General features: G+C 42.5%; 3 protein-coding genes across 4 annotated transcripts; all 3 read left to right on the forward strand.

The window, feature by feature from the left end:
- Positions 1–2,011: 2,011 nt before the first annotated feature.
- LOC131127601 (zinc finger protein OZF-like) lies at positions 2,012–5,637 on the forward strand. Its single transcript, XM_058069659.1, has 2 exons — positions 2,012–2,281; positions 3,738–5,637. Exons 1-2 carry the CDS (start codon positions 2,104–2,106, stop codon positions 4,970–4,972), a joined length of 1,413 nt encoding a protein of 470 aa, XP_057925642.1. The 5' UTR covers positions 2,012–2,103; the 3' UTR covers positions 4,973–5,637.
- A 628-nt stretch (positions 5,638–6,265) lies between these two features.
- LOC131127624 (zinc finger protein 79-like) lies at positions 6,266–9,956 on the forward strand. 2 transcript variants are annotated; one of them, XM_058069691.1, is made up of 3 exons: positions 6,266–6,572; positions 7,762–8,067; positions 9,826–9,956. In XM_058069691.1, exons 1-3 carry the CDS (start codon positions 6,395–6,397, stop codon positions 9,927–9,929), a joined length of 588 nt encoding a protein of 195 aa, XP_057925674.1. In that variant the 5' UTR covers positions 6,266–6,394; the 3' UTR covers positions 9,930–9,956. The 2 variants fall into 2 exon arrangements, with proteins under 2 accessions (XP_057925674.1, XP_057925673.1); XM_058069690.1 differs by lacking the exon at positions 9,826–9,956 and having other exon boundaries at positions 7,762–8,625.
- Positions 9,957–11,573: 1,617 nt separating this feature from the next.
- On the forward strand, positions 11,574–14,217 carry LOC131127615 (gastrula zinc finger protein XlCGF8.2DB-like). Its single transcript, XM_058069675.1, has 2 exons — positions 11,574–11,838; positions 12,968–14,217. Exons 1-2 carry the CDS (start codon positions 11,628–11,630, stop codon positions 13,825–13,827), a joined length of 1,071 nt encoding a protein of 356 aa, XP_057925658.1. The 5' UTR covers positions 11,574–11,627; the 3' UTR covers positions 13,828–14,217.
- Positions 14,218–15,037: the final 820 nt, after the last annotated feature.

The following is a 15,037-nucleotide window of genomic DNA, read 5'->3' on the forward strand; positions in this document are numbered from 1 at the left end:
CACATGTCAATGCTGAATTTTTAAAGGATATTACAGTAAAGTCTCGTTATATTGATATCGGTTATAACGAATTACTCCTTATTACGATACTATTTTCATTCCCGGCAAATTTCTAGTCTTTTATGATATAATTAGTTCCGTTAGTAGATACCCGGTTATTATGATGCCCTTTTCATCTCCCGCCAGCCAATTTGGTCTGCTTATATCGATACAAAAGCAGCTTAAATCAATCTTTGCTTAAGGATTTCAATACCAAAAAAGAACACGGCGAACGGCTGCTTCCAGTCAACTTTATTTTTCACACTTCCACCACCAGAGCGCAGCACACACACCGATTCCCGCACTTCCTGGTTCACAGGTCATGCTCAACCCGCCCCACATAGCTGGCCAAACACATGCCTGCAACAGAAGAACCAACTGACATAGCATACACACCTATTCCAACGAAGACACAAGCGTACAAATACATGTATTTAATTGTGTTGTATTCAGATATCTTTTTATTCTATACACACGAGAGTATACCCACTATACCCACTTTTAATGCAGTGCGGCGCAGGATCGGATATATCGACAGTCCGGTTATATCGATATTTTTTCCGACTCCCGACAATATCGATATAACGAGACTTTACTGTATTTCCTTGGCTATCTTTTTATTCGATATCGTGAACGTTGCGTTTTATTCCCGGTGCCCTCCGCACGTACTGTGACAGACTCACCCCGATCCGGCAGTGGGAGCCTGGAGTTTGGATGTTGTTTTGGAAAGGGCCAGTGTGCTAGCTTGAGGTTGTGAACAGAAGAAATATGCACATTAGCACTCAGGTAACAGAGATTCCAACCTGCTAACCACCAGGGCGCCGTGCAACTGAGATCCCTTGTGAAAAATGGACTTCATCTCGGCTCTGGTGATGGATAACATAAAATAGCACAAAAGACAGCTGGGATAGGCTCCAGCACCCCAGCGACCCTCATGAGGATAAGTGGTAGAAAATGAATGAATGAATGTTGGAGTCAACAGGCCTCTCGCCTTGAGCAGATAATCATAACAAATCATAGCAAGTCTGTGTGACGTCAATCCTAAAGCCTGTCTGTGTTGCTTGTCCTGCAGACGTCCAGCAGCTGATTGGTCACCAGGGAGAAGCCCCCCCCCCCCCCCCCCCCATCTGCAGGTAGTGGGCTCCACTTTGATGCAGGATGAATGGAAGTACACATGCAGACACGGTGCAGAAAAAACATTTTGCTGCTCAGTTTGTGGAAAAAGATTCTCTCAAAAGACAAATTTGGTACCACACATGGCAAGACACACGGGAGAAAACCATTTGGTTGTACTGTTTGTGGTAAAGGATTTACTCAAAAAAAATACACTTGGGGTCACACTTGAGAACGCACACTAGGGAAAAACCTTTCAGCTGCTCTGTCTGCGGCGATAACCTTTCTCAAATGGGCAATTTAAATCGACACATGCGAACGCACAGAAGAGAGAAACGTTTTGCTTGCTCAATTTGTGGCGAAAGCTTTATAAGTCTTACATCACTCATGCTGAGACACATGCGCTTGCTAATTTTGGTGACTTTTCATGCATGTTATGGCCCTCAAAAATGGGAGCAAATGTTTCTCAGTGGCTGCTCGGTGCTTGTGCCTGAATACAGTGCACCTTACTGGGCCACAGCAGGTGGCTCCTCCCTCTCTATCCTATGGTTCTCCTGGGGGAGATAGTAATTCGTGATATTTGAGGAGGAGAAATTAACAGGTACAGTTTGTCACATAATCTTTTTAATCACTTTTAATCTCGGGAGATTTCGAGACACCGCCAATTTGTGTGTGTCTTCTGTGTTTATGCTTCCGTTTAAGGAGCATATTATTTAACTGCATACTAAATCACGTTGTTGCAGACAACAAGTTTTCGATGCCGCCGCAAAGTGGCAGCAGTGTGACATCACGACTGCTTTCACGACCGTAAGGCCTCCATCGATAAAGAGAAAGGCGGAAGTTGGGAGTATACCCCCCCACACACACACACACACTCATCCAACAGCTGAACAGTTGAAAAACATTCAGGGCCGAGAAGTGTAGTCGAGTGGGTCAAAAAAAACATTCAAAATGTTGAGAGAATTAATAAGGGAGCGACTAATGGCGGCGGCTGATGAAATATCGGCGTGTTTTGAACGAACGATAGCGCCCTACGAGGAGGAACTTTCTCGAACGAGAGAGGAGAACGAGCGACTTCGACAACAACTGGGAGCTTTAAGCAAGACTCAAAATGTGTTCGGCGGTGAAGGTACGTTGACAAACCTTTTAAATCTTTTCAAATCCTCAGCTCTTTTACTCTGTTAAATCACAGTACGAACGTAGAACCCAAAATGGCGGCTACGTTGCACTATTGACGTGTATACGCGCACATTGTACTACTTTGTGTTTATTAGCAGTACAATTCGAGCATGCGTACAATAGTACACTGTACAACATTAAACGTTCACTATTTTTTATTTCAAAGAAAAGACAATATCAGATGCTAAAAACAAGCAGCCACCGCCTACTTCCGGAAGATGTCCAAATAATATAATAATAGATTACGTTCAACCGATGCATCCATTACTATGTCACATTCACAATTTCAAAAGGTTAATAAAATCCTACATATCATTCTGTCATTCAAATTACTTTGGTAATAAAGATAATTCCACATAATTTACCAAAAATCTGCTCAGAATCTCAATATTGTTTCAGTCAGAAGAGCTACATAAGTTCATGTACAACTTGTACACAGTTCATGTACAACTTGTACACAGATCATGTACAACTTGTACACAGATCATGTACAACTTGTACACAGTTCATGTACAACTTGTACATGGATCATGTAAAACTTGTACACAGTTCATGTACAACATCCAGTTAGCATTTGCCATCAAACATCACAGATGTGCAAAAATGAAAACCAGTATTCCAAAGAAAATGCAGCCAGAGTCAAGGCAACACATAAAAATTACTATTTAATAATAGTTAATACTATTTGATACCATTCGACATGAAATTTAATTTAACAAAGAAAACTATCGAAAAACACCTTGCTATAATGGAGTTGCAGATGCGTAAACAGTACATTTTTTGCACTCCCACTTTGCAGTTTGAAATGAACTAAAATACAAATGCAGTTTGATCTCTGACATGATCCATCATATTGTTTCATTTTTGAAAGCGAATGGTAAATTTGTCCGAAAGTGCCATCTTCAGGGTGAGTAAACAAGCGCTTCTGTAGGAAGATGGTGGACTTGCTTTAGCATATTTGTCATCAAAATAGTAGTCATGCCAAAATGTTGTGTTGCTGCTGGATGTTCATAGAATCAGAGTGATACGTGAAGTTTCTTTTCTTTTTCAAAAGAGGGAGTTTTAAGACAACAATGGACGAAGCAAGTGCAGGAAAGGGGAGAAATGGACGCCCACCTCCAGTTCTGTTCTTTCATTTCAGTGATGACTGCTTCAAAGGAACACCTCGAAAAAATCATGTGTGCAAATTGTGTGACTGAAGTCATAGGAGATGCTAAAATCCTAGCAGGATGTTTTCAATATGTTGTAAGAAGGGCGTCTGTGCGGCCGCTGCGCACCTTATTGCCATAGTTACTTGAACTGTAGAAAACTAGATGGTCTATATCTATACATGTCCACTTGTCAAATATTCATAGTTGATGAACGATATCATATTTGAGATGTCTAAGCTTGCTGGTGTTCCGCAGACGCCCAACAGCCCCCCCTCGTTAAGGAGGAAGAGGAGGAACTTTGGATCACTCGGGAGGAGGGAGAGAGTCTTCTCGTGCCGGAGGAGGCTGATCTCACCAAGTTGCCACTGACTGTTGTCTCCGTAAAGACTGAAGACCAACCACAAGCTGACCGCCTTTTTGCTCCGCTCTCAGATAGCGACGGCACAACATCACGCTCTCCCGAGGTCCAAGACGGCGGCGACACCCGAGGAACTATGAGCAGCAACACAGGGAGTCAACCAAGCAACAAACACACGGGATGCTCTGAAAGGGAGACGCGTAAAGAACATTTGACCTGCTCAGTTTGCGCTAAAATCTTTTCCAAAAAGAGCGATTTCACTCGACACATGCGGACGCACACCGGAGAAAAACCCTTTACATGCTCGGTTTGTAGTAAGAAATTCTGCCAGAAAGAAACTATGGAATCGCACATGAGAACACACACGGGAGAGAAACCCTTTAGGTGTTTAGTTTGCGATAAAAGATTCTCTCACAACGCTTCTGTGGTGTCACACATGAGAACGCACACAGGAGAGAAACCCTTTCAATGTTCCGTTTGCAATAAACGCTTTTCCCACAATGCCACCATGGTATCCCACATGAGAACGCATACAGGTGAAAAACCCTTCAGTTGCTCAGTTTGTGGCGAGTACTTTTCTTACAGATACAGCTTGACCCAACATATGAGAACACACACGGGAGAAAAACCCTTTACTTGTTCCGTTTGTGGTAAAATGTTCTCCCAAAAGGTAAACATGGAATCACACATGACAACGCACACTGGCGAAAAACCCTTTCGATGTTCAGTTTGTGACAAAAGATTCTCTCAAAAAGAAACCATGTTATCACACACGAGAAAACACACGGGAGAAAAACCCTTTCAATGCTCCATTTGCGATAAAAGATTCTCTCACAATACAACCATGGTTTCCCACATGAGGACGCACACGGGAGAAAGACCTTTTAGTTGCTCAACTTGTGGCGAAAGCTTTCCTTACCGATACAGTTTGACTCAACATATGCGGAAACACACCGGAGAAAAACCCTTTGGCTGTTCGGTTTGCGGTAAAAGATTCTCTCAGAAGGTAAATATGGAATCTCATATGAGAACACACGCAGGAGACAAATGCTTGAGTTGCTCCGTTTGTGGTAAAAACTATTCTTATGAGAAAAGCCTAACCACACACATGCTGACACACAACGGAGTATAAACATTTTCATGTCCACTTTGTGCTAAAACTTTGTCAAATCATGGAAGTGGCATGCGACATGTTCTCTCTCTCTGTATCTCTTTGTACTATGTACATACAGTGTGTATGAAGTATATTTTTTAGTATGAAGTACTCTGAAAGGGTTCCTGACAGGATTCAGCCTTTGCTGGCCAGCCGTGATGAGCTAGCGCTCACTGTTCACTCTCATTTCCGCAAGTGATGCCGTCAGAGTACGACCACTCTGGAAAACAAACACGACGGTGTACGAGACGGAGGTCATTTGCACTGATTATCGAAAAGATTTCAGCAATGTGTCAATCGTTTTCGAGGAATGGAGAACTTGCAGAACATGGCCTTAAGCCTTAGGACATGAGGATTGGTGGCCTTCCAAACATGGAATGGTACATGTACGCCTCAAAATGACCCTTTAAGCTCAAGTCGTTATGTGGATAAAACACCACAATCGACAAGACCAAAGAGCTGCCAAGGGACCTCAGGGACAAGAAGCATGTGATGGAGGGACCGCTTGTGCAAAATTTCTCCATCTGCCATTAAGATGATGAGAAAGGTGAGGAACCAGTCCGGACAGTCATCAAGGAAAGCATTTTGGTTTTTAGCATTTAGCGTTTTGGTTTGTTTGAGTTGGACCTTCTGGAACAGATTAATGACGCTAACCAATGCACCACTGTAATGTTAAATAAAGTGTCCAACCACATATCCATGGCTGAATTTGTTTTTCACACCTGCACTAGTTGGAATTGCCGTCAAAGTTCCTCAAGTGGCATTTTTGGTAGGTCAATTGCCGCTACGGACGCTTTTGATTGTGGCTTTGTTGGTAGCTCTTCTTTTTTCATCAGCTCTGGCTTGAAAGGTCTTCAATGCTGCCCCAAGACGGCAGCAGTATTGCCGCGGTATTTTCAGTACCGCCCCAAGATGGCAGCAGTACTGCCACGGAGTCTTCAATACCGCCCCAAGATGGCAGCAGTATTGTCGCGGAATTTTCAATACCGCTCCAAGATGGCAGCAGTACTGCCGCGGAGTCTTCAATACCGCCCCAAAATGGCAGCAGTATTGTCGCGGTGTCTTCAATACCGCCCCAAGATGGCAGCAGTACTGCCGCGGCGTCTTCAATAAACGATAACTGTGTTGAAATGTCTTCAATACCGCTCCAAAATAGTAGTAGTATCCTTGGCTTCAATGCCGCTGTAAGATGGCGGCAATACTGAAGCGTCCTCAATACCTCTGCAATATGGCAGCAGTGTAGCCTCAGGACCCTTGTGTAAGCCTTTGACCTCAATCGAAGAAGAAAAAAGCGGAAGTTAGTCACGCTTCACAAGGAGACGTTCCCTTTAACAATCCCAAAGCCGAAAGCCCCTTAAAGAGGGACGAGAGGTGAAAGCGAGTGAAACTATCACATTGAAAATGTTGCAAGAGGTGATAAGGGAGCGACTAATGGCGGCAGCTGAGGAAATAATCGGACTGTTTGAAAGGACGGTAACGTCGTACGAGGAGGCACTTTGTCGAACAAGAGAGGAAAACGAGCGACAAAGACGACAACTGGAAGCTTTTCACAAGACGCAAGTGATGTTAGAGGTGGATGGTATGTTTGCCTGTTGTTAACCTTCCACTTCCTCATTTAAATGACTTTGCATTAGTAATAGATACATAGAGCCGAACACACGAACACCGGGGCAGGGACTTGTATTTTAAAACGCAGTGCCATACCGGTCAGCATTTGTAAATAAGGGGGAATAACACCCCCTTCACCCAACGTCCCTCAATTGTGGATGTGGAATTCTGGCCCCCCATGCAAAAGGAGAATCAAAAAGATGAAAAAAAACCTTTCTCATAGTTCTCTCTTCTTTAAATACTCTCCAACTGCAAATTTTGCTAAATTTGAATCTACAAGGTTGGACACAAGTGACTCCTCTGACTGTGCCTCATCATCCTGGCGGTGTTTGGCTGTAGCGTTTTTGTATCCTCGTTAAAACTTGTTGCTCCTGCCACGTATTTTCCTCCTCCTCGCTGAACGGAAGACTCATTTTCAGTATTGTGTAATGGCGCCCTACAGCCGCAAAGAAGTCCAAGTCTTCTTTTGTGTGAAGACTGGCTTCCTCCTCCGTTTGGGTGCAGAACGCTTGGTCGACGTTGTAGGTTTTGTCGGGGAGAAACCCTGCAACCACACAGCCTTCGGAGTCACACACGGTTAGCTTTTCTGCTGTACTGGCGGTTCTTCTTAAAGGGCTAGGCTCGGCCTGTAACATCATTCATATGCTGTTTTACTTCAAAAATCTGCGAAACAGAGTCCACAAAATGTGAAGCGCAATGAAACGAGGGAACAATGTATCTTTATTTCACTTGAAATCATGAAAACTTGAAAGTCTTAGATTAGGTCACGGTGGATTAACAGTTGCATCTATTTTTAACGGTGTACTACGCTGGCAGCATGTTCTTCTGATGGGGAAGTGTTGTGTTCAATTCTTTGACAAAGTCACAGCTTGCCTGTTGGAAAAAAGATGCACTTTCATTTGTCGTTTCTATGGCCGGATTCTCTGCTGCAGCCGAGTGAGTGAGGCCGGAAGACCAGCACCTTGCCAGTCTGTGTGTGAGGAGGGCACGGCAAAGGAGCCAAGAATCTCCTGCCGCAAAAACAAAGTGAACATATCGGTTACATATTCACCAATGTTGATTCATCACCGATGCGTCATCATCGTCGATTTGTCAGGCTGTATAAATACTATTTGCCATGTCTGAGCTAACGTGTCTTTGTGTTATTCATTGTCCTGCAGACGTCCAGCAGCCCCCCCACATCAAAGAGGAAGCGGAGGAACTCTGGATCGCTCAGAAGGAAGCGCGTCTTCTCGAGCCGGAGGAGGTCGATCTCACCTCTGCTGTCCCTGTGAAGACGGAAGACCCCGAAGATTTACCACGAGCCGAGCGCCTCTTGGCGCCGCTATCAGATAGCGATGACACGACGTCACACTCTCCTGAGGCTGGGAACCAGGGGAGGACCCGAGAACCTTTGAGCAGCGATACAGACTGTGAAGGTGACATGACTAACAACAAACGTTCTGAATGTGCTGAAAGGGAGACAGGTAAAGAACCTTTTACCTGTCCGGTTTGCGCTAAAAGCTTTTATAAAAAGAGCGCTTTTACTCGACACATGAGAACACACACAGGGGAGAAACCCTTTACATGCTCAGTTTGTGGTAAAAGATTCTCCCAAAAGGTAAATATGGACGCACACATGAGGACACACACAGGGGAAAAACCTTTTTGTTGCTCAGTTTGTGATAAAAGATTCTGTCACAATAAAAGCATGGTATCACACATGAGGACACACACCGGAGAAAAACCCTTTCATTGCTCATTTTGTGGGAAAAGCTTTTCTTACCGATACAGTTTAACTCAGCACATGCGGAAACACACGGGAGAAAAACCCTACAGATGCTCAGTTTGCGGGAAAAGCTATTTTCAAAAGAAAAGCTTGACAACACACATGCTGACGCACGATGGAGAGTAAATTTTTTCTGCGGGATCAAATACTTATTTCACTCAGTCAAAGACGAAAGAAATCATTCTAAGCCTTAGTTCATGTTTTTTTTTATTCTGTCTCTGTTACAATAAACCCAACCAAACTATTCTGGACTGTTTATATCTTTGGAAGTGGGTCGCCACACCAAGCTACGGGGGAGGGGGGGGGCTGCCGGATGGAAGGAGGCGGTGCCCGGCATCGACACCACACTGACCCCCACCTGCGACCTTTTTGTCACCTACCGACAATCGGCCATGATGATCTGGTGAAAATGAAAGAGATCAAACCATAGGCAAAATTGAGCTAAAGGACTCGAACACAAAACTGACGGCAGCCAAGACTGTGAGTAGAGCCACCCTGAAGACGAATCTGGTAACAAAGACATTTCTATTTCCTGTGATTTGATTTCTTTGACCTGCGACTGCATGGGATGCTCTCATACCGTTATTGCTGCTACTGCAAACGCCACATTGTACGTTCTACGTTGCACGTTCTGTAGGCATGTCACCACTATCATGGTAGGTGTTGCATTAGCATGTTTGGTGTTAGCATACATTAGCATGTTTGCTGCTTGGCGGAGGTCTGCTTTTCTGGTCATTATTATTATACATGTTCCTGTCAATGTCATTAATTATCTTTATTCTCATCAATATTATCATAATAATAATTATTCGTACCCCGCCTCACACCCAAGACAGCTGGGATAGGCTCCAGCATGCCTGTGACCCTCGTGAGGATAAGCAGTACAGAAAATAGATGGGTTGTTATTATTATTATTATTATTATTATTATTGTTATTGTTATTGCTCCAGTGCTGAGCTAATCCTGTGGTTCCGGTGATCGGCTCTGGCGTTTGCATCTCTTATATTTAGGCCAACAATACTTTTGTTGCTGTTGTTGTTTTTTTACTAATATGCCATATTTAACCACAAGACAGCATTATTTATTCATTTGGCTATTTGTTTGTGAAAAACCATGATTGTTAGGCCTCCAAATATTGAATGGATGTGGATGAATTGATTGAAGACCTATATTGAGATGGATTAGCATTCTTAACCGTGACAGCCCCAATGCTAAATGAGTAAAGAGCTTAGCTTCCAGAGGCCTCAAAGCAAAGAAAGAAAACACACCATGTCCAGATGTAGTGGGGCCATGTGACTGGCAGAGAAGTGCATCATCAGTGTCCTGTCTCAAAATGAAGGACATGGGAGGGTCGTGAGGTCCAGCTAGCTTCCTTGGCGTTGTGGAGCGTCACTGCAGCGGTGTGTGTTCTCTGTGAGCAAAGTAAGCAAGTGTGTGTTTTGTGCTTTTGTTTTAGATGCCCTCGTTTGGCAGCTTGGCAGTTTGGCACTTACGCCTTTGCACAAGCGGTGCAGAAAAGGCTCCGATATGTGCCGCACCGGACTGGAGGGCTTGGGTTAGGGTTAGGTTGGGTTAGGTTCAGCGAGGCCATGAATGAAATAAAACCTTTTGAAGTTTAGTTCCACTAGTCTGTTGTCTGTGGTTGTACTCCATAAAGCACATTTTCTAAGCCAATAGCATCCTGGCTTTTAATGACATGCCCTATTTCTTCTGGCATCATCATTGCAATATTGAAAGGACCACTAATCTGCAGTCATGCGGGGGCTCCGGAGCCAGTCGCGGCTCTTTTGACCGTATCCGGTTCTGGACGTTTCTTAACACAACAACATGTATTTATTTGTAATTTCCTTTTTCTTCAACTATGTAACTTGTTAGCATATCTACTGCCCGTGTATTGCTTTACAACAGGGGTGTTCAAAGTGCCCCACGGTACATTCTAAAGATACAATGGAACAAAAAAAACACAAATTGACACAAAACTCAAAATCTGGAGAAAGGTTTTCATCTCATGAGAAAAAGTTGTGTTTTTTACGAGAATGACGTAATAAGAAAAATGTCATTTTAGTAGAAAGCAAACATGTTTTTTCAAAAGTGGTACAATGGAAAAACAATAGAGTTGTCGTTTTGGGAATTAAGGTTGCAGGAATGGTTATAAGGTTAGAATAACAAAGTCAAAATATTACAGCAATAAAGTCATAATTACGAGAAGAAAGTTGAAATATTTGTAAAATGACACAAATAGCAGCAGACACAGGAACATTTTTCATTTTAGGAGTCAAAATGAAGAGAAGACCAGAATAAACTTGTAATATATGAGAAAAAATAAAGTAATTGTGGTGGCATAGGGTTGAAAAAAGTCTTTAAAAAAGTAGTCATATGAGAAACTAAATAAAAGAACTAAATATATTTTTGGAATATTAGTTCAGGTAAAAACTACAATGGCAATAATTAAAAAAAAGTTAATAAACTCATTAAATTAATAAGAATACAAATTAAATAGAAATTTATTTTTCTGCAGACATTTGAAAGTAAAACGTTACAGAAATCAGTGTTAAAAATAACATTCAAAATCTAAAACTTTCTACGGCTGTCATGGAAATAATCTTCATGTTGAACTATCTGATTTTCATGGATCTACAACCTTGGACGGTAATTCACTGATAGCTAATGTGGCTAAGTGTGGCTAAATGTGGCTAAGTGGGGCTAAGTGTGGATAAGTGTGGCAAAATGTGGATAAGTGTGGCGAAATGTCGCTCAGTGTGGTGACAGTCCTGGAGCGCCTTCTTAAATTCGTGTTCCTAAATTCGTACCTGGTTGCAAGTGGATGAGTTACTGTGCATGAGTCCTACGGTAGTGTGACCGAGCGGTCTAAGGATTAAGGCTCCAGTCTCTCCGGGGGCGTGGGTTCGAATCCCACCGCTGCCAGCTTTTTCCTGACAAAGGGATCAGTGAAGTGAGGTACACACAAAACAATTGATACGATGGCAGAGAAAATAACGCTGAGCATTTGTGAGGTAGCCACCAAATGGGGGAGGGGGTCGCTGTTGAGTACTCTGCTTGTGGGGGTGTCATACAACTTTACGTCAGGAAATGCCAACTATCCATTCAAGTCATGGAAGCATGCAATACAAACCTTATTCTTATCATGTGTAGTGTTCAAAAGCACCACCAGGTGGCAGTAGTGTGACGTCACGGTTGCATGGCTGCGTAAAACCACCGAAGAAGGCAAAGGCGGAACTTAGCAACTGCCAAAAACGAATGCGACGTCGTGGGATCGACCCAAACGTGAAAATGTTAAAAGAGTTGCTGAAGGAGCGACTCATGACGGCAGCTGATGAAATATCGGCCTTGTTTGAAACAACGATGGCGTCCTACGAGGAGGAACTTTCTCGAGCAAGAGAGGAGAACGAGCGACAACGACGACAACTGGAAGCCGTTAGCAAGACTCTAAAGTTGACACACGTTGAAGGTGTGCTAATGTGTTTACTAATCTTCCGCGTCGTCTTTTAACAAACCTCGTATGTACGCAGCCAGTGAGACGACAAGGAGGCGTTTTATTTCTGGAACTACAGCACCGTAAACGTGTCACCAAGGTGGCTGCCATTGTAGTGGTGATTACAATCAATTCTAATTGTAAAAACTAAACAAAATCATACAGATGTGCTTTGTAGCCTACTTCCAGAAGTTGCAAGTTGTTCAAATACAGACGATTTTTTGTGTAAATTGGAGCTTTGACGGAAATTAGCACTTGAGTCACACGCTTACAATGTACACAGAAGGACGTAAAATGCAGAAAAAACACAAAATACACAACACGGTAAATGGAAAAAGATAGCAAGGACAAGAAATGACTATACTGCCTTGATCATGCTCAAGGATACTGCAGCCACCTGGCAGTAAATATCCCAAGGGAAAAAGCCATCATTTTCAGATCAAAAGTCAACATTTGAGAAAATCCTAACCATGAAATAAAGTCATAATTGCAAGGTAAAACGTTCTAAAATAGAAAATATGAGACAAGAAAGTCACAACGTTAGCTAAAAGTCTGAATATGAGATATGTATTTGAAATGATAAAATAAAAGGTCATAATTAGGAGAAAACAAGTCAAAATTGAGTCCTAATTTTGAGATAAAAAGTCGAAATGACTAAATCAAAAAGCTCTGATTATGAGATAAATGGAGCAGGTCCTTGAACATGCTCAAGGATACTGTAGCAACCAAGCAGCGATAGAAGGTATTTTTTCGCAATAGAGATTGTCCATCAACCACCTCCTTGTTATCCTTGCAACATCCGTGTAGCCGCTGCAATACGGTTCTGATCTTACGATCCTCAGCGATGGCCGCCACATCTGAGTGCCGAGTGTAGCGTGCGTGTAGAAAGCAAGATCAAAGTCCGCTCACTCACACCAGTCATCATAATTAGAGATGTCCGATGTTATCGGCCAGGAAGGCCAATGTCTGACATCCCTGATGATCATAACCAATCGTGTTGATTCCATGTCTTCTGTTCGTCCACTTGGAAAGTGTTCATGTTTCCTGCACTAGAGAGGACTTGACGTGTCCGAGCTGAAGGGTTTGCGGTGTTTGTGTCCTGCAGATGTTCAGCAGCCCCCCCACATCAAGGAGGAAGAGGAGGAGCTGTGGATCTCCCAGGAGGAGGCATGCCTGGGGCTGGAAGAGGCCCATTTGACTGTTGTCTCTGTGAAGACCGAGGACCACCAAGACGAACCACAAGCAGACAACCTTTCAGCTCCACCACCAGACGGCGACGACACCCGAGAACCCGTGAGGGGTGATGGAGATGTTGAAGATGATACGAGGACTCACAGCGACACGCTGATGCTCCCGAAAAGCGAGAGCCACAAGGAACGGTTGACCTGCTCGGTTTGCACGAAGAGGTTTTCTTTTCAGAGCCTCTTAAGCGAACACATGCGGACACACACCGGTGAAAAGCCCTTCAGCTGTTCCGTTTGCGGTCAAAGATTTTCTCACCGTTCGACGATGGCGTCACACACCAGAATGCACACAGGAGAGAAACCTTTTGTTTGCTCCGTTTGTGGTGACAGCTTTTCTCGTACGAGCAACATGGCTCAACACATGAGGTTGCACAATGGAGAGAAACCTTTCAGCTGCTCAGTTTGCGGTAAAGGATTCACTCAGAAGGCACACATGCTGTCGCACATGAGAACGCACACAGGAGAGAAGCCGTTTAGTTGTTCCGTATGCGCTAAAACCTTCTCTAAAAAGGCCAACATGATTGCGCACATGAGAACACACACTGGGGAAAAACCATTCATTTGCCCCGCTTGCGGCGAAAGTTTTGTCGAAAAGGTCTCTTTGATTGCACACAAAAGAACACACACTGGAGAAAAACCTTTTAGTTGCTCAATCTGTGGTAAAAGTTATTCTTATAAGAAGACACTGACGGCGCATGTGCGGGGACACTGTGCAGAATAAACCTTTTCCTGGCCAGTTTGAGGTAAAACCTTATCCTTGTCCTTGTTTTCATAAAAAAAATAATGACTTATTTTTCCAGGGGGCCTTTGAATTGTCTAATGGCGGCCAACAGCAAACATTGTGAATAACTTGAAAAATGTTTAATGAAAGATGTTTAATCCCTGTGATCGTATCGGCCCAGCTCACTCATGGATGATCGGGAGCCTTTTTATCACATGTGATGTTGATTCGGACTTTTCTCTTCTCTCTATTGCAAATTTGACAGCTGGCACGTCGTCTTCTCTTATGGTGTGATTTTAGCTTCCCTTGTCTTATTTCTTTGTCCTTTTATTTCACTTCCTGTACGTGTGCTTGTAGCGTTAGGTTTGTTCAGCACCCGTTCTTTGCAATAAAGATGCTGACTTCCTTGGAGCGCTACTTTCTTCCTCCGCTGTCATGATATAAAAGAATTACAAATTAAAAAGTCAAAATTATGAGATAAATTTATAATTATGGGATAAAATGTTATTGTGAGAAAATAATTTAAATTCCCAGATAAAAAGTCATTTTATGAGATAAACCTCATAATTATCAAATCAAAAGTCAAACTTGTCAGATAAAGGTAGTTATGAGATACAAAGTTGAAATTATGATATGAAAGGTCAAAGTTCTGTGATAAAATTACAAAATAAAAAGTCGTAATTATGAGATGAGAAAGTCATAATTATGAAATAAAAACTCAAAATTGTGAGATGAAAAAGACAATTATGAGATAAAAGTAGAAATGACGATAAAAAGAAAAAAATTGTGAGATAAGGTTTGTAAAATGAAAAATATTGCAAGAAGTAAATTGGTGGAGTTTGTATTATATTTTGAAAATTTGAAAAAAGGAAAAATCAGAAGTAATTTGCCAAGAATAAATTCAAAATCTAGAAAAAGGCTTCATTGAGCAAGAAAAAGTCATAATTTTATGAGAATAACGTGGAAAATTATAGTAGTCATTGTAGTACCAAGAAGATTAAATATTTAAAAAATAAGATCTTATTTTTATTAAAGTCGTAATATCATGAAAAAGATGAAGATTGATGAAGAAGATGAAGATTCCTGAAAAAGAAAATGCAAGTACTTGGGAATTGTGATTGTGACCTTACAGCAGCTCATTTTATCTTCAGCAGTGTTGAAAACCGCCGCTAGATGACAGCAGTGTGACTCAATTTGATGCTGCCGTGAA

The sequence above is a fragment of the Doryrhamphus excisus genome, chromosome 4 (genome assembly GCF_030265055.1).
Source record: "Doryrhamphus excisus isolate RoL2022-K1 chromosome 4, RoL_Dexc_1.0, whole genome shotgun sequence".
Classification (NCBI taxonomy): Eukaryota; Metazoa; Chordata; class Actinopteri; order Syngnathiformes; family Syngnathidae; genus Doryrhamphus; species Doryrhamphus excisus.